Here is a 24,620-nt window from a genome sequence, read left to right as displayed (position 1 = left end):
CATGCTCTGTCTCTCTCTGTCTCAAAAATAAATAAACGTTAAAAAAATTTTTTTAAAAACCAAACAAAACAAAAACAAAAACAAAACAAAAAAACCAAACCAAAACAAAAAAGCAAAAACAGACCTCAAACCAAAAACCGATTCATCCTGAGTTGCACGTTATGCTAGGATATGATATTACTTTTTGGCAGTCAATTCCGAATTAAACTTATTTGTAAGGTCTGTTTTCAGGATACACACATCACCTGAACCCTTAGGAAAGGCCTTGATTCTAGTAATTACCTGTGACTTGAGGGAGGAAATGGTGTCTTCAAGCTCTTGCCTTAGAGATGCTGGCATCAATCCTTTGAATTTTGTTTCATATTCTTGCCGTATATAAGTTATCTGAAGTGGGGGGAAAAAAAAAGAAAGCTTATCGACGTCTCCACGGCAATGATCGTTTCAAATTTCAGGAATCTCGGGAGAATATCGATGTATCACAAAGCTAAGTTTGTTACACGTGGTCCATAAAGATGAAATGAGAGGAAACAAGAGTTACAAACCGAAAAAGGCATTCCGTCTGCCCTTGTGAGTCCGTGAGAGAAATCCCTGAAACACTTTGTTTCTTTAAAATCCCCATTAACACAATTTATAGCGCTTGATAAGGAAACCACCTGTTCTCTCCTCGCCACTCAGGATAGACACGCTATGCTAATCTTCTCTTGCTCAGGATGTGGACTGTGATCATGACACATTGTGATCTGGGGACAACGTGTGGTGCGGTGTTGCTTGGATTAAGGCACTTCTGCAACCTGGCTGGGCACCTGGGCGCTCGATATAATCCATAGGACTATGAAGATGGGAATGAAAGAGAATCTACACTGCCGGGTCTCCAGATCTCCTCAACACAGTGAGACAGGCGGAAGGAGAGTCTTTGGAGGGATGCACCTGCGCAGGGTAAAGAGGTACAAGAGGGTGAGCACGAATGCGAGTGTGTCTGTCTTGGTGTCTTTCTCCAGCTACGTTTATTTCTCTTCCTCCTAATCTGAGATGCAACGGAATTAAAAAACAAAAACAAAAACCCATTGCATGTGCTGTGTTTAACTTAATGGAATATTAAAGCTGAACGGCAGGGTATCCCATAAATGATTCATCGGACGCATCTGGAAAGAAGGTAATATGCTATGAAAATACATGCACCTGGGCTCAGTTAGACACGTCTATGGACTTACTGAAGATACTTTAAAATCACCAGCCTTCGACTTCCACCTTTTCTTACGTTAAACTGGATTAAGAGATGTTCTAACAGTTCTTTCCACTGCCCACTAAAATTGCACAGCAAAGGTTCTAGAACGGGATTTTTCCACTTTTGGCAAAGCGTTTTTTGACCTAGGTTATAATCTTGTGATTTACACCTAGAAACAGAAATAACGAAAAATAATCTCTCCCAGGGATGCAGTATTTGATCTTTCCCACCTTCTCTTCTTAGACTTAAGTTCAATAGTTACATCAAACGAAAGGCACAGGCAAAGCAAAACACGTACTTTATAACACAGATCTCAGGGGCAACATTTGTTGAGGATCCACAAGCTACTCTATTGACCTTATTTTTCTATCATTCAACACTGGCTCTGAAATTCTGAGCTGCTACTCTTAAAAGGGATTCCTGTGTGCTTTCTTGTACCCTTGTTTGTTTGGAGTGTCTACGTTTGAAAGACAACAGGGCTGGGTATAAGAGTGCCCAACCCCAGTTCCTTTCCCTCGGAACCCTGGAGACGGTTCTCTTCAAGGTCTTCAGGCATCGCATGCACCTATGGCGAAGTCTGAAGGCAGGCTGATTTGTTTTCCATGTTGAACGTGACTTTCTTTCTTTGCTTCAGTGCCCACATGATTTTCTTTTTCTTCGATGCAGGAGCTTCACTGGGATAGGTTTTGGTACTAATGACGACCAATGTTCGTGAGAACACGGTGTGTTCCCTTTCATGCAGTTCTTTGAAGAATAGTTTCGTGGGGCCATCTCTCCTCAGTTTCAAGTACGTTGGAGGTGAAGGCCAAGCACATCAGCTCTTGGGTTAAACCTCATTGTTCCTCTGGACTCCCCTGCCCCCACTTTTCATATCTGATGGTCACCCTCTATTGGAGGCTGGGCTGTAGACGGCAGAGAACTGTGGGTGAACGAGACTGCCCTGTGATCACCCCTATCACATCCCTTTTTAAACCTAGCATGCTCTATTTTCCACCTTTAACTGAGGACCAGACATTTCTACTTCCTGTCTGCTATTCCTTTGTTTTTATTTCACTGAATCTAAGTAAATGAGCTCTTGGAAAATCTGAAATTACCTCACTTATGAATGAGACTATGAATCAGGAAAATACTACTACTATCCTGCCTTCTTAAACCCATTATCTTGAATTTAAAAATCATCATACCAAGCAGAATCCTGTTACTTGAATAAAGTCACAGAAAACCTTAATCTGTTTTTTGCTCTATTTACAAGGCTGATAATGTTACCACTAGCAAACATTTCTTGAGTACTTTCAGTGTGCCAGATGCAATTCTGAGTGCTTTAGTAAGCGGTTAGTGCTTCTGACAGCCCAGGGAAGGAAGCACAGAGAGGTGAGCCAGGATTTGAACTCAAGGAGTCTGATTCTCAAGTACGTACTCTCAGGCACTATGCTCTGCTGTTTCTCAAATAATCTCTCCAAATGCTGAGATGTTTTTTCCACCCCAAAAGCAAAAGGACGTCACAGACACAACCAGTTCGAGAAGTTTCATCCACTACACAGCAGTGCTCTCTTCAACGTAACAGGGGCTATGAGAAGCGGGCAGATGTATTATCGCCCTTCCAGACTTCCATCTAGTCTTTGTGGGTTTTTCGGGTTTTTTTGGATGACTGTAATAACAACAATGATGACAATAATTGCTTCCCCATACTTTCCCCTTGGCTTAACATTTTTTAAAACATTTTTTAAAGTTTATTTATTTTGAGAGAGAGAGAGAGAGTGGGGAGGGGGAGTTAAGTGCCCATTGGCTTACCACTTGAATCGAAGATTTATAAATAAGACTAATTTCAAACATCTATATAAGTGCAATGGACATATTGACCTAAACCACAAGCTCCATAAATCCCCCACGTAAGCAGACATTTTAAGGTCTGACCTGTGAGTAAGTTTGTCATATGGCAAAATGAGCAAGAGGAGGGAAAGAATTAGCTTACTGGCCTTCATATCACTTTTGACTCCGGCTACTAATTTACCGTCCCCGTCTGTGACCCAGGATGTGTCTGAGGGGGAATAATGTGGGAGTGATAACCTTTGTCTAGAAACTAATCGCAAACTGTGAGCTGCTACCTATGCTAATCTCCCTCCCTTTCCCTGTCTTCGCACATTTCCCTGGTGACCTGAATCCGGCCTTACCACAGATCAAGAAGCAGAAAGAAGCAGAGTTGATCTAAGCAAAGGATTTGATGGACATGCCTTCCTTTTCCTAAGGGAAATGCAAGTTTTTACATAGAAATCTAGTTTGTTATTAGGCTTGAATATTAATTTCCATTAGCATACACTGTCCAATTACGCTAGTGAGCGCTATGTTAGCTTATGAAATACAGAAGCATTTGAGGACTGCTTTCACTTGAGTAATTCTGGAAAGGAAGAGCCAGGGCTGTTTTGGCTCATTTCCATCCCACCTCACCACTCCCACCTCCCTCTAAAAGCTTCCACATTCCTCGGCCACAACACACCAAATAGACATAAGCCTCCCTCTCTCCCTCTTTTCCTTCCCTTTCTTCCTTTTGGCAGAAAAACATTAGGAAACCTAGGATCATGACAAATAGTGACATTCCTGTAATGTAGTAAGACCCCTGTATGCCCAGTGGAAATGGTGTATGAATAACATGGCACCCATGTGACCAAAGATAGCTGTGCTCTGCACCATGGCAACAGATGGCCCACCTTTCCCTTGAAGGCATAGCACTGACAGTATTTCCTCTAATTTCTAAAATGGACCATGAAGACTGAGAACACCCATGACTAGAGTTCAGCGTTACACTTCGGTTAAATGTATATCCTGGGTAATCGGACAAATACTCATTTGCATAAATAAGAGCCCACAGAGCGTACAGAATAGGTAGTCGACTTGCGCCAGTAGGGTCTCTGGAGATAAAAATTCAAAGTGATGCCGAGAAAAGTGAAGCTTGGAAATCTTTTTTTTTTTTTTTTAATTTGTTTTTTCAACATTTATTTATTTTTGGGACAGAGAGAGACAGAGCATGAACGGGGGAGGGGCAGAGAGAGAGGGAGACACAGAATCGGAAACAGGCTCCAGGCTCTGAGCCATCAGCCCAGAGCCTGACGCGGGGCTCGAACTCACGCACCGCGAGATCGTGACCTGGCTGAAGTCGGACGCTTAACCGACTGCGCCACCCAGGCGCCCCGGAAATCTTATAATTTTACTAAAAATATGTAAGGAGCACTAAAGCGTATTTTGTGGTGTTTTTATTGAAAAACACTATCAACTAGTCACGTCGAGATGTCCAATCCATGTCCAATATGTCATCTTCCTGTCGCGTAACAAAGCAAGTAAGATACAAGTGTGAGGCTTTGTGCAAACAACTTAAGGGCCTCAGCCACAGCGTATTTGATTGCAAGCTCCAGTGTGCCCGATACGGCATTCACTTTTGAAGAGGCGAGGAAAGGGCCACTGGTGTAGCTTTGTCATGTGTCCCTGCACAGCCATTTGTAATTGTCTTCTGAGGTAAGACTGAAGCAGTTCAGGAAAATGAGTGTGCTTGATATTACCTTACACAATCCAACCAAGCATTTCTGGGGTCCGTTCAGCAGAGGGAGAAGGGAACTAAGTCACAATTCTACTGATGGCATCTCTGAAATGTCTCCTCACTTCTCTGCGTTGCCCCTGGGACCAGTCCAGTCTGGATGCCTTCATCTTGTACCTGGCCCACTGCAATACCGGTATGTTGGTTTTGGGTTTTGATTCAAATTTTCTTAACATTGAAAATGAAACTCAGAGGCGCCTGGGTGACTCAGTAGGTTAAGCTCCAACTCTTGATTTGGGCTCAGGTCATGATCTCACAGTTCATGAGATTGAGCCCTGTGTCGGGCTCTGTGCTGATGGCATGGAGCCTGCTTGGGATTCTATCTCCCCCTCTCTCTTCGCCCCTCCCCTGCTCATGCTCTCTCTCTCTCAAAGTAAATAAATAAACATTAAAAAAAATAAAATTAAAATTGAATCCTTTAAAAGTCCAACAAGGTCCTGTCCAGTCTGGCCCCTATCCACCTCGTATTCCTGTCACTTGAGGGTCCCCTCACTTCCAGACACCAGACCGGACGGCTTCTTTCTGTCCACTCACCAGGTTCCCAGACGCTTGTCCTCACAACAAGCCTTTCTCATCTTCCTCTCCTTACTTTCCCATCCCGTGGGGCTTTGCTGTTCCTCCACCTAGATCTCTGGGCATGAGGGTCCTGAAGTGTGGTGATCTCAGGAGTGCTATCCACCCAAGCACCCAGCGCAGGGACCTTGGCAGGCCCTGGTCAGGACGTTGCATCTGGGGCAACAACCTTCCAACTTCAGATGGGCTGGAGCCCCTCACTGTGGCAGGCAGCAGCTTCCCTCAGTTTCCTTTTGGGAACGGAGGCCACACCAGCCCTTGCTTTCAAGCTGCGACCCAGTCTCTTGTCATCTACCTGGCAAGGAGCCCTCTCAGCGCTTTTGTTCCCCGTTACCCCTGGGATTTTCGTCCCAGCTGCCTCTGCCTGCTGATGGGCTCAGGACCCTGTACTCATGGTTTTGGCTTCACTCGCCACTCCGGGGTTCTGTTCTGTTTCCAGGTCACGTGCACGGATGTCCATCCTACTTCTGACACCAAATACATTTTACTTTTCTCTTTTTATATTTTGCCAATCATCATAACCTGCCTTTTAACTTACTATAGTCAACTGTGGGAGTTAAGAACCCAGACTCTGGAGTGGGAATGTTGGAGCTGAATCTGGGTCCCTAACTGCATGCCCTGGGAAGGTTAACTTCTCTGTGCCTCCACTTCTTTTTCAGGAAAATGGGAATTATAACTTCTTGAGACTGCTGTGGGGATTAGATGACTTAACACATGTAGAAGTTTTACAAGAGTGGCACTTAGTAAGTGTTCAATAAATGTTAGTTATCCTTACACCATGTATTGGAGACTATACATATATATTTCATTATATTATATACATGTGTGTTATGAAATTATACACACACACACACACACACACACACATATATTTCATTTAGCCAAGCCTCTATCATTAGACTTTTTGATTTCTAATTATTTGTAATAGCAGAAAGCCTGATAACAAATTATTTAAATTATTTGCATATATTCATGATTAACTTGAGGGCTCCATTTAAATCTCCTTTTGCATTTTTTAGTATCTACTGATTGAGAAAGTACATGATGACAAAAACCTTCTAAGAATTCAGAATCAACTTTAAGTGAACTTGTATTTAATAACTAAAATCATCTACATGCATTTGGAAAGTAGTAGTACCTGTTTTCGAGCCATATTATTTACCCAGGCTACTGACAATGATTGGTGTATGTATGAATTTTCTCGACCCTTCCTTGCCAATAGCCCTGGCCCACAGGTGGGGAATCATTGCTTCATGCTGCATGATTTAAGGCAAGAATCTCAGCTCCAAACTCTCCCTCCATCCAGCCTGGATTTCTACCAATTAGATAAATATTGGCATGGGGGAAACTGTCAGATGCTTCTTCTCATTACGGGTTAATGTGTTCAGAACGATGTCCTTCTAACACCTGGCTTAGCTCAACGCCATCAAGCAAAGTGGGTTTGACTGCTGAGAGTAGATTGAAGGGTTGGAGACGAGGGAAAGAGCAAGAGGGAGATTTGGAGCACAGTAGATACTCTGGGAGAAGGGGAACGTGGCGGGGACACTGCAGGAGGGGGTTTGGAGTAAGTGCAGAACATCAAAAAGATGCTGGGCTGCCGAAGGGTGGTGACAAGCAGGTAAGAGGAGAGCAGGAGAGGGACACAGGGAAGGAGGCTGCTGGGGGGATCCGATATAAGGTGAACAGAAATGTGGGGGATGTGTCTGAGTGATGCGCCTTTGTGCAGCAAAAAGTTTTTGCGGGGGCTTTTTAGGGGAGTGAGTCTAAAAAGAGTCTAAATAAAACTCATTGGTTTGATATTGAATTCCAATGTGGTTTAAAGAGTAAGAATGAAAGAAATTGTAGTGAATGATGGTACCAAAAAAAAAAAAAAAAAGAAAATAAAAAAAAGCTCTGGTGCAGCTGAGAAAAAATGCTCTGCCTTCTAAGAAATTTCATTTTTATTGGGGTTAAGGTATTATGTGTTGCCACAGCAACTGCCAAGAGAGATCCATTTTAAGAAGGGCGCTCTGCAGCAAAGCTGGTGTACTTTGATTCTGGAGTACAAAGTGGAAATGTAGAAGTAACCATAATTTTCTCAACAGTCTCCGAAATATTCATTTCCCCCTCTTTCTTCAATATGGTTTTTTCTTACGGTTCTTTATTCCGACCGGCGGAGCCTCCACGCCCCGCACGTAGGGACCAGTGTCCGCCCCAAGGGGGTGACGCCCGGTGCTGACTGGGCCCGAGCCTCTCAGGAAAGGGGGTGGCTGACTAACGAGGCAGCCACCGACCCCTATATGGTGGGAGGAGAGCGTGAACTAGTTTCTGGAAAGGGCTCTGGTTTTAGGAGGAAGGAACACTTTTCCGGTACTGTGGAGGAAATGGTGGCCTGGGGATGAAGACCACGGTTCAAACCTAGCGCTTCAATTAGGTTTGGATGCTCTGAATCCAGATTTGGGTAGGTGAAAAAATTCCTGACCCCAAAAAAGAAATGTGGGTCTGAGAACTTACACATACAGAAAAGACGGGAAGCAGGTACGATAATCGGAAGATTACCAATAAACTGCCCAAATCTGCCCACGAATCAAAGGCTTAACTATCTAATAAAAAGGCTGGGGTTGTGCCATGAAATAAACATTTGCAAATATTAAAATTTGAGGGGATGTTTGGTACATAAGCTGTACCCTTTCCCTCCTGATGGAGAAGAAAAGGCTGAAATTGTATTTTGGGGCTCCTATAAACGAATGCGGTCTTTGGAGGTACTCATTTGGAATTGCACAAGATACATGTTGTGGATATTTGTTTCACCCTTCAGCATTCATTTAAGGGTCTTCTAATTACTGGGATACGTCCCCCGCACACACGCTGTCCCATCCAAGGTCACAGCGACAGAGTATGTGGCAAGGCCTAGGCAATCATCACATCATATTCCCCCTATGCTGGGATCATTTGGGGCCTGGATACATGATCCAAGTTCAGGTAAGCAGAGTCACCAAGAGTCAGGAGACAAACTCTCTCATCCACTAGACTTCACCCAGGGGGATGTCCTTCTGGGGTTGTGGCAGCCATCTTGCTACCACAGAGTGAAAGCTGGACTGAGGGGGAGCCAATCCAGAGGAAGAAGAGCTGGCAACTAGAGAGAGGGAGAGAGAGAGAGAAATGGGGCCCTTGGTCAAGCTGAACCTGAAGCTAGCCCCGTCCTGACATTTTTCAGTTGGGGTTGCGTTTTCTGTCACACGCAACCAAAATAGTCCTGACTGAACCAACGTGGAGTACGTAAAACATTAGCTTGCATCTATGTGTTGCGTCTGTTTGACCAGGGGTCAGCAAATTTGGGCCCACCACCTATTTTTGTCAATAAAGCTTTATTGGAACCCAGTCATGCTCATTTGCTTCCCCGTTAGCTACGGCTGCTTTCGCGTGCATTGATCGCTCAGGCAGAGCTGTGCGATCTTGACAGAGACCCGACGGCCTGCTGAGCCTAAACCATTTTCTGTGTAGCCCTTCACAGAAAGTCGGCTGATCCTTGCACAAGGCTGAGAAACCCAAGGCAGGGACTGGACTTGTTCTGCCGAGTGCTGAGGCCGCAGCATTTGTCTCACCGCCTGGCAGACGGTAGCAGCTCGGTCAATATTTGTGGAGTGCACGAACGAATCCGACCTCACGGCACACAGGGTTGAAAGCCAGTCTCTGTCTCAAGACGACAGGGTCTTCGGAATGTTGAGGAACCTAATCACAAAACCTCTCCCCAAATACAGAGAGCAGATGCTGTCATCACAGCCTGCAATTTTTAATCGGCACTGTGGCTACACAGCAGGCCAGCGTCAGGGCTGAGAACATCTGAGGCAAACACGAGGCCTGTGGGGCTGCTGAGGTTCACCCTGAAGGAGAGGAGTTGGCTTCGTCCGTGTTCTGTCCCCTCCTCTGGCTTCTTCCCCCTTCCTCTCACTACCAGACTTTTTATAGGGTTGCAACATTAAATGACTCATGCCTCTTAGCTTGTATGTTTGTTTTCTCCTGAAATTAAACGCTGGCTCTTTTCTCACTGGAATATATTATTTTGGCTTCTGTTCCTAATGTTTTTCTTCCTGATGATACCGTTCCTGATACTTTTCTTTGCATAGGTCGCTGTATACTATGAACACACCCTCACTTCAAAGAAAGGCTGGTATGAAGTCTGAGAGGATTATGACGTGTGTGCCAATTCTGGAGGCAGGGACTGAGAAAGGCTGAGTGTGGGAGCCCGGGGAGGTACACGCTGGAGAACGGGGACACCGAGTGGAGGGCCGAGTTCACGGGAGCTAAAGGGAAGCCATATGTCCACTTGCCTTGGGAACAGTACATCTCTGAAAGGGTTTGGAGAGAACACTCTGGGGAGGGACAGGGCTCCTAGAAGTGCCTGGCCTTCCCCTCAGAGACAGAGTTCTGGGTGAGCTCTTTCTGGTTGGGGCCAGACCTTGTGAAAAGGTCATGTCTGTCAACGCAGGGCCAAAACCCCAACCGAGGCGGGGAGGTTGTTAATAGGAGACCCAGGAAGACTTGGGGAGCGAGACTGGTATTCAGTAAGGCCGGTTTGGGTTTTGGAGTCCACTGGACATTTACTCTTTGTACCCTGAAGTAAGGTCGGAAGACATGGCACATAGTAAATGCTCAGCGAACGTTGTTTTAATGAGTTAATGACTGAACAAAGCTGTGGGTGAACAGGTAGCTGGGACCTGGAAATTACGGAGGGCAGCAAAAGTCACCCCCCACGAGTTTCAACTGAATGTAACAGAAAATGAGGGGAGATCAACACTTTAAATACCTGAGGTGCTAGGGGACTGTATTAAGGAATTGATAATCCTCCATGTGTTATGAAGACGCTGCTCAATCCTTCCATAAAGTCTGGGAGACAGAGGATAGCCTACCCATTTCATAGATGAAGAAACAGGCCCACAGTGAGCGAGTACTAGAACCAGGCCGAAGCCAGATATGTAAACCTGCACTGGGCCCGCTCATTACTGGGAGGTGGGGGGTGAGGAGGATTAATCTGGAAGCGTTGAGAGAAATCTGAAGGGAGACAGCCTGGGGCTCCGGGACAGTGGGAGCGGCTGTAGTGATGTAGGACAGGGAGAGCTCTGGTCTGAAGGCAGGGCTGTGGGAAGGTCCTACAACAGAAGCTGATGATGAACTGGCTTGTAAAAAATAAAAGCGAGAGGTGAGTTGGAAGAGAATTCAGGCCTCAGCCATGTGCCCAGAAGAGCGATGGCGCTGGAGAGATGGGGTAATGGGTGGCGGGGGCCCGTCTCTGCGTGTGTGGGAGAGAAGACATGGCTTCGGGTCTCATTTACTTAGTCTGAGGTGCCGGGGAGACGTTGACGAAGAAAAGCCAAGGGGGCTGATGAGGAAAGCCAGGATTGGAGGTCCGAGAGCCCTAGGCTGGAAAAGCAAGGTGAAGCCTTGGGAACGGACGGGCTCTCTGAAGGGGGAAGGAGAGACTAAGAACCTGCCAGGAGCAGAGAATCATCCCCAAGGGGCTCCACCATTCAGGGTGCGGGAGCACTGAAATGAGAGATAGATCAGGAATGGTGGGAGAAAGGCAGGGGAGTGGGGAGCTCGGCCTTGAATTTCGCAGGAGGGGCCGCTGCCCGGAGGCCAAGGATCATGGCCATCATCGCCTCCCATGTTATCACGACGCGTGAAACAAAGCCATCTAGACAGTGTATCAGCCCTGAGGGATTTGGGTGAACAGCCATGCTACAACTAAAGAGAGTGTGGGATGATGGGATTAGTCCGTTGATAAATGTGTTGTTTCCCATTTTAAAAGCAAAAATTACAGCAGGGGTGCCGCATTCTCACGTTCCGTTAAATATCATCCCAAATAGCTGATTTAGTCGGAGCTCTTTGACCCGGTTTGAGGGCATTTTTTGAAAGAGGCAAGCTATGAGTGCTCTTTCTTTTCTGCATATTTAAACTCTTGACAATTATAAATAAGTTAAACCTCTCCCTCAAAGTACCAATTATCTCCTTATGTTTGAGAAGGCACGTCTTGCCAGATATGGCATTCTATACAAAACACAAAACGGGAACACAAAGGCGGCCATTGTCCTACTGGGGTGCCCGGGATTTACTTAGGCAGCTCCTAATGAGGGTTTTGTGCCTGAATCCCCTTACCTCCCAACGAATGGGAACAGAGACCCCACAACCTCATAGCAGAAAATTTCAAAACACCATTGTAAACAGTCACTGACTAAATTCACCAGTTGTTCACCTTTACACAGCGGAGATAAAAGGAATTGTCATTCAATTAAAAGTTGGGGAACGTGCAGTTATCCAAAGACTTCATTCAGGCTTTCTGAAGGACAACGGTCGGGATGTGTATCGAACCGACGTTCACGGGTGATTACGCCGCACGGCCGTGTGCGGAGTAGCAAACGGTTTTTGTCCTTGGGAAGCTTATGCATTTGACATCAGACGTGTAGAAAGGAGCTACATAAAAACATAATTGAAGCATAATAGGCCAAGGAGGGGAATCGGAGAGATTGATTACTTCTAAGTGGGATAATGGGAGTCTTTACAGAGGGGAAGAGATCTGACTTGGACGTTGTGGAAAGACTAGGAGCTTTCTGGATGGATGAGGGGGAGGAGCGGGAAGCATCCAGGTGAATGTGTGTGGCACGCTTTGGGACCGACAGGTGTGGATGGGGGTCATGCGGTGAGCAGGGGGTGAAGGAGACAGGTGGAGACTGCTTCTAGTTTTGTTTTTTTTTTCTTCAGCTGATTGTCTACACTGTTGCCCGTTTCTCGAAAATGCAGATCTGATCATCTTGCTCCCCCCACACCCCCAACCCCCATCATGAAAGCACTTCAGTGACTTTTTTTTAACCTGTAGACTAAAGACAACCTTGTTGGCACAGATTGGCTGAGAACCCTCTTGGCTGATCTTAGCCTAACTTTCCAGGACACCTTGTGCTCCAGCGACGACTGGCGTCTTCTCTCCAAATCCCGTGCCACCGTGTGCCTTGCGCCCTTGCCCGTATTGTTCTCTTCCTCCTGACCAGCCAGCGAGAACTACTCACTGTTCTCACAGAGACCGTCTCTGGGACGCTACTCTTCAGTTGCCCATCAGGCCAACTGTTCCTCCTCTAAGATGTCTCAAAGTTGTACACACAGAACAGTTAACGATTGTTGTGATGGTGGGTCGTCATCGCCACCTGACAATCACTAAGTGTTTTCTGTGTATTGCGTACCACATCCTTCTGCATATATTTTATTCAATCTTCCTACCAATCCGGGTGGTGCTTTTATGGCTCTTTTCATAGGAAGACACAGCTAATTAGTGAGCCTGGACCCGTATCTAAGTTTTCCTTAGCCCAGAGCTTCTCTTGTCCTTCATTGTCACATAACATTACAATTATTGCCTTATGCACTGCTTTTTCCTATTAGACAGTGAGCTTCCTGAGGGTAGGTTCTATGCTTTACTGGAGATCAGTGCTATTTAAAAAGAAAATAAGATCACCTCATCATTTATCTGAAGTTTGAAAACATTATAAGGATTGTTTCTGCCATCACAAAGGCATTTCTGCCAACAGCTCACGCAGGCTGGAGTTTGCACAGAGCAGAACATACCTGACCACCTATGTCTGGGTTTTCCATACCTGCTCCAGGTCAGATGGAGAAACGGCCGGAGAGCAGTTCACTTTCAGTCTGAGAGAGACTGGGGTTTCTGTTTTTACAAATCAGATAAACTGGTAGGGATATTAACTTGGCTTGGCCAACTTGGACTTCCGTGGAAGTAACATTTCTGTTAGAAACAGTTACATTAGAGGATTTTTTTAAAAACTTAGGTTCTTATTGCTGTCTTCAATAAAACCAACACAACCCTAAGAAACTATGGGGAGATTAGCAGCCGTCCGTTACACTGAGCAAGAGCCTTCCTCTTCTAATCTTTTTTTCATTATTATTTTCACTAGCGTGCTTTTCCAGGAATGTCTCGGTGCATTCTTTGTAAAACCGTTGCCCAGATCTTTTTTAAAACACATCAAACCAACAAAGGTCAAGTAAAGAGCAGGAAGATTTTGTTCTTTCAGTTGAAGACATTTCTTTAATATGAAAAATGTACTGAAATCTAGAAACATATTCTGATGATGTCTGAAAAGAATTCATGGTGGAGCCTCAAAACACAAAGAAAAAACAGCTCTCGACAACCGTTGGTGGCTGAGGGATTCTCATCGGAAAGGCTTTTTTCTTTACCTCAATGACAGAGAAAAATCACTATTTAAAATGAGAAAAAGAATTTCTCGAACATTAGGTGCTGATACTATGACTAATGTTATTCTTCATGCTTACTGGCCTTCGAGGTAAAACATTTCAACTCCCTCATTTATACGTGAAAACAAACAGAAGGAGTGTCTTTTCTAATTCAGATTGAATTCTAGGGGGGTTGTTTTTGCTATTTATTTCCAAGCATTGGAGGCTGCTAAAGGATCTTTCTGTATCGCTCGAGTGCCCGAGTGGGTAGCTCAGAACTCCAAAGTCATTTCATTCCCCCTTCTTTGTCCTGCACGTATATTTAAAACCAACAGGGTGGCAGCAGAAAGTCTAAGATTTGGGGGATAAGGATACCATTTATCTTGCATTATGCTAACATTTTTTTCCCAGCCTCAAGAAAATCTTTTTGTGACAGATTTTTTTTTTTTTTTTTGAGAAAATTAATCTTGCTTCCTCCTGGCTTTCAGAAGATTTTCAATAGACAGGTGGCCCAAGACCCTGTACTAAAAATGGCCATGTGACCTTTATCATGTCCACTGATCTTGGAGAAACAAGGGTTGTTGAATGTGCCAACTTAGGTTAATATATACTTTAAATGTCCCTTCAGGCAGAGTAAATGTTTGATGCAAGAGAACTTCAGAAGATCCGGCAGAATGTTTTAATTTAATCTACCCCCAGTGTGGCTTGGCTGTGTTGTTGGATCGCATGTGGTAACCACTCGAGGCACGGGAGAAAGGCAGATAGCCGCTGTGGCTATATAAGGATTAGGTGCAAAGTATCAAAGAGTAGTCTTGGGCACAGAGGTCTTTAAACTACTACGCCAGGATTTCGGGAGCAACTTTTACATCTCAATTTAAAGGATTCCATGCAGGGCCACCTGGGTGGCTCAGTTGGTTAAGCGTCCGGATTCGGCTCAGGTCATGATCTCACGGTTCGTGGGTTCGAGCCCTGTGTCGGACTCTGTGCTGACGGCTCGGAGCCTGGAGCCTGTGTCAGATTCTGTGTCTCCCTCTCTCTGCCCTTCTCCCAGTTGCGCCCCATCTCTCCCTTAAAAATGAATAAACGTTAAAAAAAAAACCACACGGATTCCATGCCTATGGGCGTAGAGGCTGGTGGATGGTCAGGTGGGAAGCCTCTAGGAAGCCTAGCTCCCTGTATGCTCAGGACTGGACATACACACACTTTGTACGAGTGGCTCCCTCTTCCCCTCTCCTAATCATTGCCGAACCCCTAATCGTTCTCAGTACCGGTCTATGCTTGGTGGGGAACACAGAGGAAGAATTAAACCCTGTCTCCGAGGAGTTTACAATTTTGTTGGGAAACCGAATTAGCCCACAAACGTCACACGTTCTGCGATGGGGAAACCGAGCATAAAAGAGACTTGGGAAAGGAAAAAGATCTTTGCGGTGTGGAACAGCGTGGGAAGGTGAGAGGAAGAGAAGGGCGGTGTCAGCTGTACCCCCAAAGGTGAACAGCAGTTGGATGGGCAGAACTTTGGTGAAAGGGAATTCCAGGTCGAGGAAAAACCAACCACACCAAACCCGTGAGCCATGATGCAAATGAGCATGGCTGCCGTGGGAGCTGAGAGCCTGCTCCACTGAGGCCTGCCCGCAGGGCCCGGGGGCCACTAGACACAAGACTGGAGAATTCATCCAGACTACAAGGGCCCTCGAAATCAGGCAGAGAAGTCCGGTAAGCGAGAGGGAGCCAGTGGTCTCTTCCAGTGGGAGAAAACATGACCACAGTAGTATTTCAAGAAGATGACTCAAAGAGGAGAGGCAGGACACCAGCTAGGAAGAGGCCACTTCCTCCAAACTCGAGGTGAGTAGGTCTCAAACAAAGGCACGAGCTGGGAGGGGCAGAGGAGATGAGCAGAACTGAAGGGGAGACAGAAATCACACTCGGTGATGAGATGGTTACGAGGTGTGACCGCTGGAGGAGGCAGGGTCCAGGACAACGTCAAGCACAGGCTTCCTCTCAATCCTGCTAACACCGTTAGGGCCCAGTGTCCTCACTGATGGATTATCTTCATTACCTTTGGCCTCTTGGTTCCCACTGGTCATTAAATCAGCTCAGGCTGTTATAACAGAATCCCAAGCCCGGGTGGCTTAAACAAAAGACACCTATTTCTCATGGTTCCGGAGGCTGGGAAGTCTAAGATCAGGGAGCCAGCAGCACCAGGATCTGGCGAGAGCCCTCTTCCCGACTTACAGCCAGCCCCCTTTCGTGCAGTGTTCTTACCATAAGAATGAGACAGATCTCTCCTGTCCCTTCTTACAAGGGCACTAATCACAAGGGCCCCCCCCTACCCAACCTAACTACCTCCCACAGGCCCCATCTCCTAATACCTTCACACAGGGACTCAGGGCTTCGACATAAGAATTTGGGGGAGATACAAACATCCAACCCATAACACCACCTCACTTTTAGTGACCACCATTTCCACCCTCTAGATATTTTTCACCCCCATTTGGCTTGAGTCACTTGGCCTTTTCGTTGGTAAGCCCAGTTGCAAAACCTTCTGAGACAACACAGGTAAGGACAAGACACAGCTTAGTAGCTGAGGCCAAGCAGCTGGAGACAGCTGACTTCTCGTACTTTTGAGGACTCAGTCCCCAGTGGCCGCAGGACCCATGATGGCAGTTTGCCTCATGAACCCCGTTCGTTTGCATGAACTGCCTTCCCCGCCTAGATTCAGAGCTTGGGGCCAATGAAGCAGAGCCCAAGACTTCTGCTGCTGTAGAAGGGAACCTCCTCTTTTCTACTGATTTGAGCCTGGAAACACAGGCCAAGGAACTGCTACCAGCTACCTTGCGGCCACAAGGGGATAACCTGCCAACAATGCAGCCAGCAATAAGGGACACAGGGCTGAAAAACTGGAGAGAGAACTGGCTTTTGGTCACATAATTTGAGTAATTGGATTAAGCCGCCTTTGAAGTCAATACTATTTCTCAGTTACATGAACCAAAACATTCTTACTGTTTCAACCAGTGTGAGTTTCAACCAGCTATTTCTAATGGATTATCCGACAGGGGCCAAGATTCTCTCCAAGGGCCTTGACTTCCCACCCGACCAGCTGAGCCAACCGATCAGCCAGGGACCTAACGACGGCCACTATTTAAGTCACCACGCCCTACTGACTGGACCACATCCTTAGGCGACTGACATCTGCCCCAACCCCACACCAACTTCCACACCGCCAACTACCTTGCCTCACTCTCCACACTGTCACCTGCGTTACAACTCTGGTCACTCAGAGCCTCCCTGCTTTCCAAATTAACGGGCTAGTTCCCACGTGAGCTCTCTGGCTGACTTAAGCCAGACTTAACGCACTATCGTCTGATGTGGCTGGGTCCTCTGGGCCAAACCCCAGCTCCGGGGTTGCTCCCCACCGCTCGCTTGCCCCATCTGGAGGCTCTCTTTTGCTGCTGCAGAAAGTACAGAACAACAACAACAACAACAACAACAACAACAACATGCACACACAATTTTGATAGGGTCAGCTACAAATTCATGCTATTTAACCTCCTCAGTGGACCTTCTCCACTGGTGACAAGCCTTTCACTGACCTCTGTTTTACACTGTGCGGTGGGCCTTTCTCTACGCAACTTCTACCTTACGAGAGACCTACGTACCTAACAGCCGATACTGCCGGTGCCCGGTCAATGACTGGCCTTGGTGTAATCCAGGCCCTAATTCACCTGTGCTCGGTGAAGCTTCTGGTAACACTTAGGGAGCATCATGGGAACTAACCATTCGAAGACAGGGGGCTCGGTTCTTTTCCGTGTGTCTTCACTGGCACAGACCATCAATGCGAGAGTTTCAGAGAGCAAGGTAGAAATCAGTAAAACGGGTAACTGCAGCGAGCCGGGAGGGTGCCATTTAAAACAAGCGTTTCCCGGGCTCCTCAAAACATAACCAAACTGCCTGGCAGGAGAAACTGCTTTTGTTCTTACTAAAAAGCACTAATGACGAGCCACGGGGACGTTCAACTGATAATTAAAGTAGAAGCACGCTTCCCTTCTGAGCTGTCGTAAGCGAGGCAAGATTCTTCGCAAGTCTGGCACGGTCTGGCAAGACACAGTCGACGTGCTCTGGTGTCTTTACACCCTTCTCCCTTCCATTTCAGATTTTTCTATGAATGAAACACGGTGAGTAATTCCTTGTCTCTGGATCCTGCAGGATGTTATTTAAACACTGGCATCTGGTCGAAGGGAAATTTAATGCTAAGTCAGAGGAGCACGTGAAAAATACGTGACATCTGGTTTCGCACCACCCATCCCTGGAAGAACAGGGGAGCAGAGGAAATGACAGCAGGGCTGATTCTCTGGGCCCGGGGGCTGGGGGGGGGGGGCGGGTGCCTTCGCTGTAATGCATACCACAGCGTTCCCTTTTACAAAGTGAGGGATTAGTGCCACCTTCTTTGTAGCAATGTCGTGACCTCTATAATGCTTCTTAAATTGAGGACAATGATGGACCCACCAAGCCTTAACACATGATTTAAATCTGATCTGACAGTACTTAAACCCAGAAGTCCAGAAGGCTAATGGTTGAACAAGCTTGGGAAAATGCCCAGGGAACCAAATGTAGAAGCCCAAGGAGTTACAGAGAGCAATCACAACTTCAGGGCAGCAGGGTAAGGGGATAAAGGGATATTTTCTGAGTTGGTATCTGTCATAGGATTGACTTAAACTGTGGTCCCACTCTGATGTACTTGGAAGGGGAAAAAAAAAAACCCAAGCAAATAAAACAAAGACCCCCAAACAAACCCCCAAAACTCTAAAATCCTATATTCTCTTCTCTTGTGCCTCTGTAGTTTATTATATTACAGATCTGCATCTTAAAAACATTCCTGCTTTCTCACAAAAAACAAAAGGCCCATTGAAAGGCGTCCAAGAGAGGTTAAAACTTAGCAGAGGGGATTAGGGTGATAATTAATTTTAGGAACAAGTGTATTTTACATTTCATACATTTAGGTAGACAAAAATGGAAATGGCATTCAGGTCAGTTTGTATTATTTGCATACTGAGGACAAACAACCTTGCAGAACAACCCCAAAAAACAAAATGCGCACCGACACGGACCTCCCAGAACCTATCCTCGCCTGGCGGTGAATACCTCCCTCCAGTGTCTCCCTGGGCCTGGGAAGCTTGGTCACAGCAGCCATTCCTGCCCGACGCCCGGGACACCGTTCTTAGGGCAGTCACCCCATTTCAACACCAACAAAAGACCTTGTTACCCCAGTGACTTGCATTTTGGTATTTGTCTTTTCCTAACTCCGATGCCCTACCTGGAAAATCTTCTGTTTGTGGTTAAGTGCTAAAAGTCTATATAATGCACAACTACAAGGGCAGAGAGAACTCTAAAAGCACCCGACTACATGTGGCCGTTGGGGGGCAACATTCCTGGGATTATATAAGCTGAACGGGCATCATAAGAATAGGGTCGGATGGGCTCTTTTTTTCTCTTTTTTCTTTTTTGGTTGTAAGTTTTTATTTAAATTCCAGTTAGTTAAGATACAGTGCAATATTAGTTTCAGGTGTACAAGAGAGCGATTCCACACTCCCGTACATCACCCGGCACTCGTCACAAGTGCACCCCTTCATCGCCATCACCGGATGGGCTTTTTTGACCACCAGGCCAGCACTACACAAAACCACCTTCTCCTGGTTTCTCCTTTCTCTGTCCTTCTCCTCACACAGAAATCCTGTCCTCCTCCCCAGCCCGTTCTGGTGTCCAATGCTTTCACGTTTTTTTCCACTGCTTTCTCCTTGCCAAATGTCTTTTGGTAAACGTTGTGACAGGTGACTGTTTTGCGAGGTATCTTGCACTGGTCTGCCTTTATTTTATTTTATTTTTTTTTTTAATTTTTTTTTCAACGTTTATTTATTTTTGGGACAGAGACAGAGCATGAACAGGGGAGGGGCAGAGAGAGAGGGAGACACAGAATCAGAAACAGGCTCCAGGCTCTGAGCCATCATCAGCCCAGAGCCCGACGCGGGGCTCGAACTCCCGGACCGCGAGATCGTGACCTGGCTGAAGCCGGACGCTTAACCGACTGCGCCACCCAGGCGCCCCAGCACTGGTCTGCCTTTAATTGAAAAATCAAGTCTGGTCTCTGATACCTGAAATTGTGACCCGTAATTTCAGTTTCCAGCAAGTCAGGAGAGCAAACATTTTGGGGAAAGGGGCAGCTGACCCTTCCTTCTTCACTGAAATCACACCACCAGCTTGACCGCTTAGTCGGAAGGCAAAATCTATTAATACTTCCTATTCCTGGGGCGCCTGGGGGGCTCAGTCAGTTAAGCGTCCGACTCTTGGTTTCTGCTCAGGTCAGGATCTCACGGTTTGTGGGATCGATCCTTGCAGTGGGTTCCGCGTTGACCGCGCAGAGCCTGCTTGGGATTGGGTCTCTCCCTCTCTCTTAGGAGAGATCGAGACCGAGCCCAGAGTCAGGCTCTGTGCCGACAGTGTGGAGCCTGCTTGGGATTCTCTTTTAAGCTTGAGAGTCTGATAGGCCACACTAAGATGCGTGTGTCATCACCACACAGACAGAAATGCAGGACAAGAGTTGGACAAAGAGGGATGCCCGCGAATAGAGATTTGTAAATCGCTGCGATAAATGAATGCTGACGCCCGTGGGGACAGGCGACGCCACTGACGTAGAGAGCATAGATAGTTGTAAGACGTAAGAAATAAAGACCAGAAAATAGAGGTTACCTACAAAAGGGGCAATTGCCGAAGACCAGAGGTCAGTAGAAGAGATCGTGAAGCAGATCTAAAAAGGAGCAGAAAAATGGGACTATGCTGGGTCAACAGGCCAATACAGCTTAACTTTAAGAATCTCTTCTACGAGCCCGTCAGCAACTTTGATCTACTCACCTTACACTCCAGGCTAATGGCGCCTGGCCCCGAGGAGGTGTTCAGGAAACGTTTGCCAAACGAACAGGAGCCATCGCCCGTTAGAACTAGCTTGTTTCTCCCATCGGTGAAGCATCTCTTCTTTGAGGCTTATTGATGCTTAAAAGAGAGTCTAAAACTTCTGAGTTCCGTCATTTCCAAAAAATATTCCAACGATATGTTAATGTAGTCGCATAGGTACCATAGCTTCATTTCCCTAACAAGCAGGTCAACTCACTGTTTGGGTCTTGTTACTCCAAATTGTTACAACTTTGTTGGAGTTTTTAAAACTCACACTTTAAATTCTCAGGGGACTTTCTACCTGCTGGCGACATCCTTGAACACACCAATGTGAACTTTTATCACTGTTTGCCACCTGTTTCAAAACCAAATACTAAGGGGCGCCTGGGTGGCTCAGTCGGTTGAGTGTCCGACTTCGGCTCAGGTCATGATCTCACAGATTGCGGGTTTGAGCCCCGCGTCGGGCTCTGTGCTGACAGCTCAGAGCCTGGAGCCTGCTTCGGATTCTGCGTCTCCCTCTCTCTCTCTGCCCCTCCCCCATCACACTCTGTCTCTCTCTCAAAAATAAGTAAACATTAAAGAAATGAAAAATAAATAAATAAACACCAAATACCAAAAAGTGCCAACTCTACTGCAAATCATGCCTACTTCAAGCTGCAACCTAACCTTGCCCTCCCCCAGACTTAGGTGCTCCTGGATGCCACGCGGGACCGACCACAATTAACTGACATCATTTTCACATACGCGGGCTTCGCTAAAAAGGTCAACATAGGCATAAGCCAAACTTTAGCAGTTTTAAAGGTCAATGAAAAATAAGCAGACGCTACTTCAGAATAATAAATCAGATAGCCAGCCAACTCAGTCCCAAAATTTGTGGACTGTATTCTTCATATATCCACTGATCAAGCGGTTGAATACCCACCCTCTGCCAAGCACTGTGTGGATGCTGTGGCTGTGGCTGGGGGGGGGGGGGGGGGTGGGGAGGGGAGGAGGGGGAGGGGGAGGTACCAAGATTAAGCTCAATGTAAATGATTGGGGAATTAAGCGCATGTTACTGTCCTTGAAAGAATGACTTACTATTATAAAGAAATGATGACTATAATAGATATATTAACATGTGAACATGTAAGGAAATGTGTACTATTATTTCTAAAGGGCAGGGCATTTCTCAGACGTCCTCTGAGGTTGTCTGGTCCTGCGGAGGAGGGTAAAACAAAGAGCAGGCAGCTGGTTAAAAAGAGCGATACCGTAAGCAGGCGGCAAAAGGGAAAACCGTGGTCAGCGGGCCAGGCGTCTGAAGGCCAGACCACAGGGAGGCATCCTAGAAAAGAGACCCCCTGACTGTGGTCTAAGGGCTCCAGAAGGGGGAGTTGGGAGGGAATGTGCAGTCAGGGGAGGAGTCCCCTCAGACCGCTGAAGAGGGAGGATGCCACACCTTGGAGGTGAGGGTCTTGCACGGTGTGAAGAGACCCCATCGGTGTAATCAGGGGGGGCCGAGTAGTCGCTTGTGGCCCACAAAAGGAGAAGGCGGAAGGCAGTGGTGTTTCTATCTCACGTACACAGGAGAACTCGGAGGCCTTCTGTGTATCTGTCTAACTGGTGCAGGTCCCAACTAATTCTGTCTTCTCCATGGTGAAAGTTGCCTATGAGGCAGAGGTATCTATTATACATACACACACAGATGCACAACTCAGGCATATGCATATATACACAGACGTGTGTGTGCATGTGTTCCCACTCTCATATATACTTGGCCCTTAAAGGAATCATAGCCTAATGGGAAGGACAAAACACAGACACAGGCAATTACAACGAAGGTCACGTGTCTCAACCCAGCAGAGAGTAACTATCAGAAACCCTCAGAAGCCAAAACAATTGAGTGAGACCTAGGAAGCATTCTCATTAAAAATGAGTCAAAGATGGGGCCCCCGGGGTGGCTCAGTCAGTTGAGCGTCCGACTTCGGCTCGGGTCATGATCTCGCGGTCTGTGGGTTCGAGCCCCGCATCGGGCTCTGTGCTGATGGCTCGGAGCCTGGAGCCTGCTTTGGATTCTGCATCTCCCTCTCTCTCTGCCCCTCACCCGCTCGTGCTCAGTCTCTCTCTCTCCATCTAAAACGAAATAAACATCAAAAAGTGTTTTTTTTTTTTTAATTTTTTTTTCAACGTTTATTTTATTTTTGGGACAGAGAGAGACAGAGCATGAACGGGGGAGGAACAGAGAGAGAGAGGGAGACACAGAATCGGAAACAGGCTCCAGGCTCCGAGCCATCAGCCCAGAGCCTGACGCGGGGCTCGAACTCCCGGACCGCGAGATCGTGAAAAAGTGTTTTTTAAACGAGTCAGAGACAAGGACACGTTGCCATTGCTACTCTCCAATGCTCAACTGGAGGCCCAGCCTGTGCGATGACAAAATCGAATACAGGTGAAAGATGTAAAGGAAGACACACAATTACGTAAGGAACAATACAATCGCCTACTTACATAAATTTCAGAAATTAACTGAAAATTCAATAGAGTTAAGGTTGATGATAGTTCTGGTTGTCTGGGTACATACAAACGGTACATGAGAACACTTTCCTAAACGTGAGTAATTGTTTAGAGAATATACGAGGAAAATCCACGAAAGGGAAACAAAATGCCATAACATACCTGGGGATAAATTTAATGAGAAATGTGCCACATCCATGAAAAGATAAATTTCAACTGTACTGCAAGACACAAAAGACACAAGGAAATGCAAAGAGACGTAAAGTTCCTGAATGAGCAGACTCGGGACTCCAAAGATGGCCATTCTTGCCAGCTTCACTTACCACCTCAGTGCAATTCGAACCGACCAATCACAGAGATTTTACAAAATGGAAATTGGCGAGATTATGTTCAGATTCACAGGAAGGTGTAATGCTGGAGCATAACTAAGGCAATTCTAAAAAGAGATCACCAGGGGAGCCTTTCCCTGGAGATAATAGGTACCATGTACCTAGCACTTTTTTAGAGGTGTTGCTTGTAATAACGGACAATTCTCACCATTTTCTGAGGTGGGTACTACTATTAACCCATTTCCAAGACAGGAAAACTGAGGCATGAAAGTAAAGTAACTTGCTTGAAGTTCCAGAGCGAGTAAATGGAAATGGCGGAGCTGGGATTTGAACCCAGGCACTGTGGCTCCAGAGCTCATCCTCTTCAGCACCATAAAAATGACTCTTATTGGCACAACTAATGGATGAACAGGAAAGAATGCAGAGTCTCACACAGATTCGCGCATACGTGGAAAATGTGATTTTTGACAAAGGTAGCATTTCACACACATGGGGGGAAGAATATCTCAGTCAATAAATGGTATCCATAACTGGCTTATCTACTTGGAAATAAAACTAATAAGGTAACATCCCCGCATTAGCTTTCTACTGTTGCTCTAACAAACTGCGATAAATTTAGCAGTTTGAAACTATGCAAATTCATTATCTCACAGTTCCATAGGTCAGAAGTCTGATGAGGCTCAGCTGGTTCCTCTGCTCTGGTATCTCAAGGCCAGAATCGTGGTGTTGGCCAAGCCTAGACTCATCTGGAGGCTCTGGGGGAGCATTTGTTTCCAAGCTCATTCAGGGTTTGGGCAGAATTCAGTGCCTTGCAGCTGTAAAGGCTGATGTCCCCATTGCCTTGCTAGCCGTCTGCTGGGAGCCTCTCTGAGCCCCTGAAGGCCACCTATATCGCCCCCTTCAATTTTAATCAGCAGTGGTGCACTGGGTCCTTCTCACACTTCAAATCTCTCTGACCAACCGCTACCCACCCCTCCCCGCCACCCCCTATCTCTGCCACATCTCTTCTGCCTCCAGCCAGAGAAAGTTCTCTACCCTTAAGTGGTTATATGTTTAGACTGGCCCTACTCCCTATTTTGCAGTCAGTGATTAGTAACTCTAGCTACATTTACAAAGTTTCTTTTGCCATGTAATGTACATATTCACAGATTCCAGGGATTAGAGAATGGATCTCTTTGGGGAAACATTCTAAATATTGCAATCCTTACACCACACAGTATATAACAATAAATTTGAGGTAGAATAAAGACTTAAATGCACAAGACAA

The 24,620-nt window shown here is 46.3% G+C and overlaps 1 protein-coding gene across 7 annotated transcripts in view; it reads right to left on the bottom strand.

Moving 5' to 3' along the window:
• CEP112 (centrosomal protein 112) overlaps nucleotides 1-24,620 on the bottom strand; it is a 427,630-nt gene that overhangs the window by 5,780 nt on the left and 397,230 nt on the right. For 6 of the 7 annotated variants that reach the window (XM_043585075.1, XM_043585077.1, XM_043585076.1 and 3 more), the window contains one exon: nucleotides 283-384. In XM_043585075.1, the coding sequence (XP_043441010.1) occupies nucleotides 283-384 (102 nt within the window). Of the gene's footprint in view, nucleotides 1-282; nucleotides 385-24,620 lie in introns of those variants that run through there. The other variant, XR_006297953.1, reaches the window with a different exon arrangement.

This window comes from Prionailurus bengalensis, chromosome E1, assembly GCF_016509475.1.
Source record: "Prionailurus bengalensis isolate Pbe53 chromosome E1, Fcat_Pben_1.1_paternal_pri, whole genome shotgun sequence".
Classification (NCBI taxonomy): Eukaryota; Metazoa; Chordata; class Mammalia; order Carnivora; family Felidae; genus Prionailurus; species Prionailurus bengalensis.
Note: the sequence above shows the minus strand (reverse complement) of the source record. Positions and strands in the feature narration are given on the sequence as shown.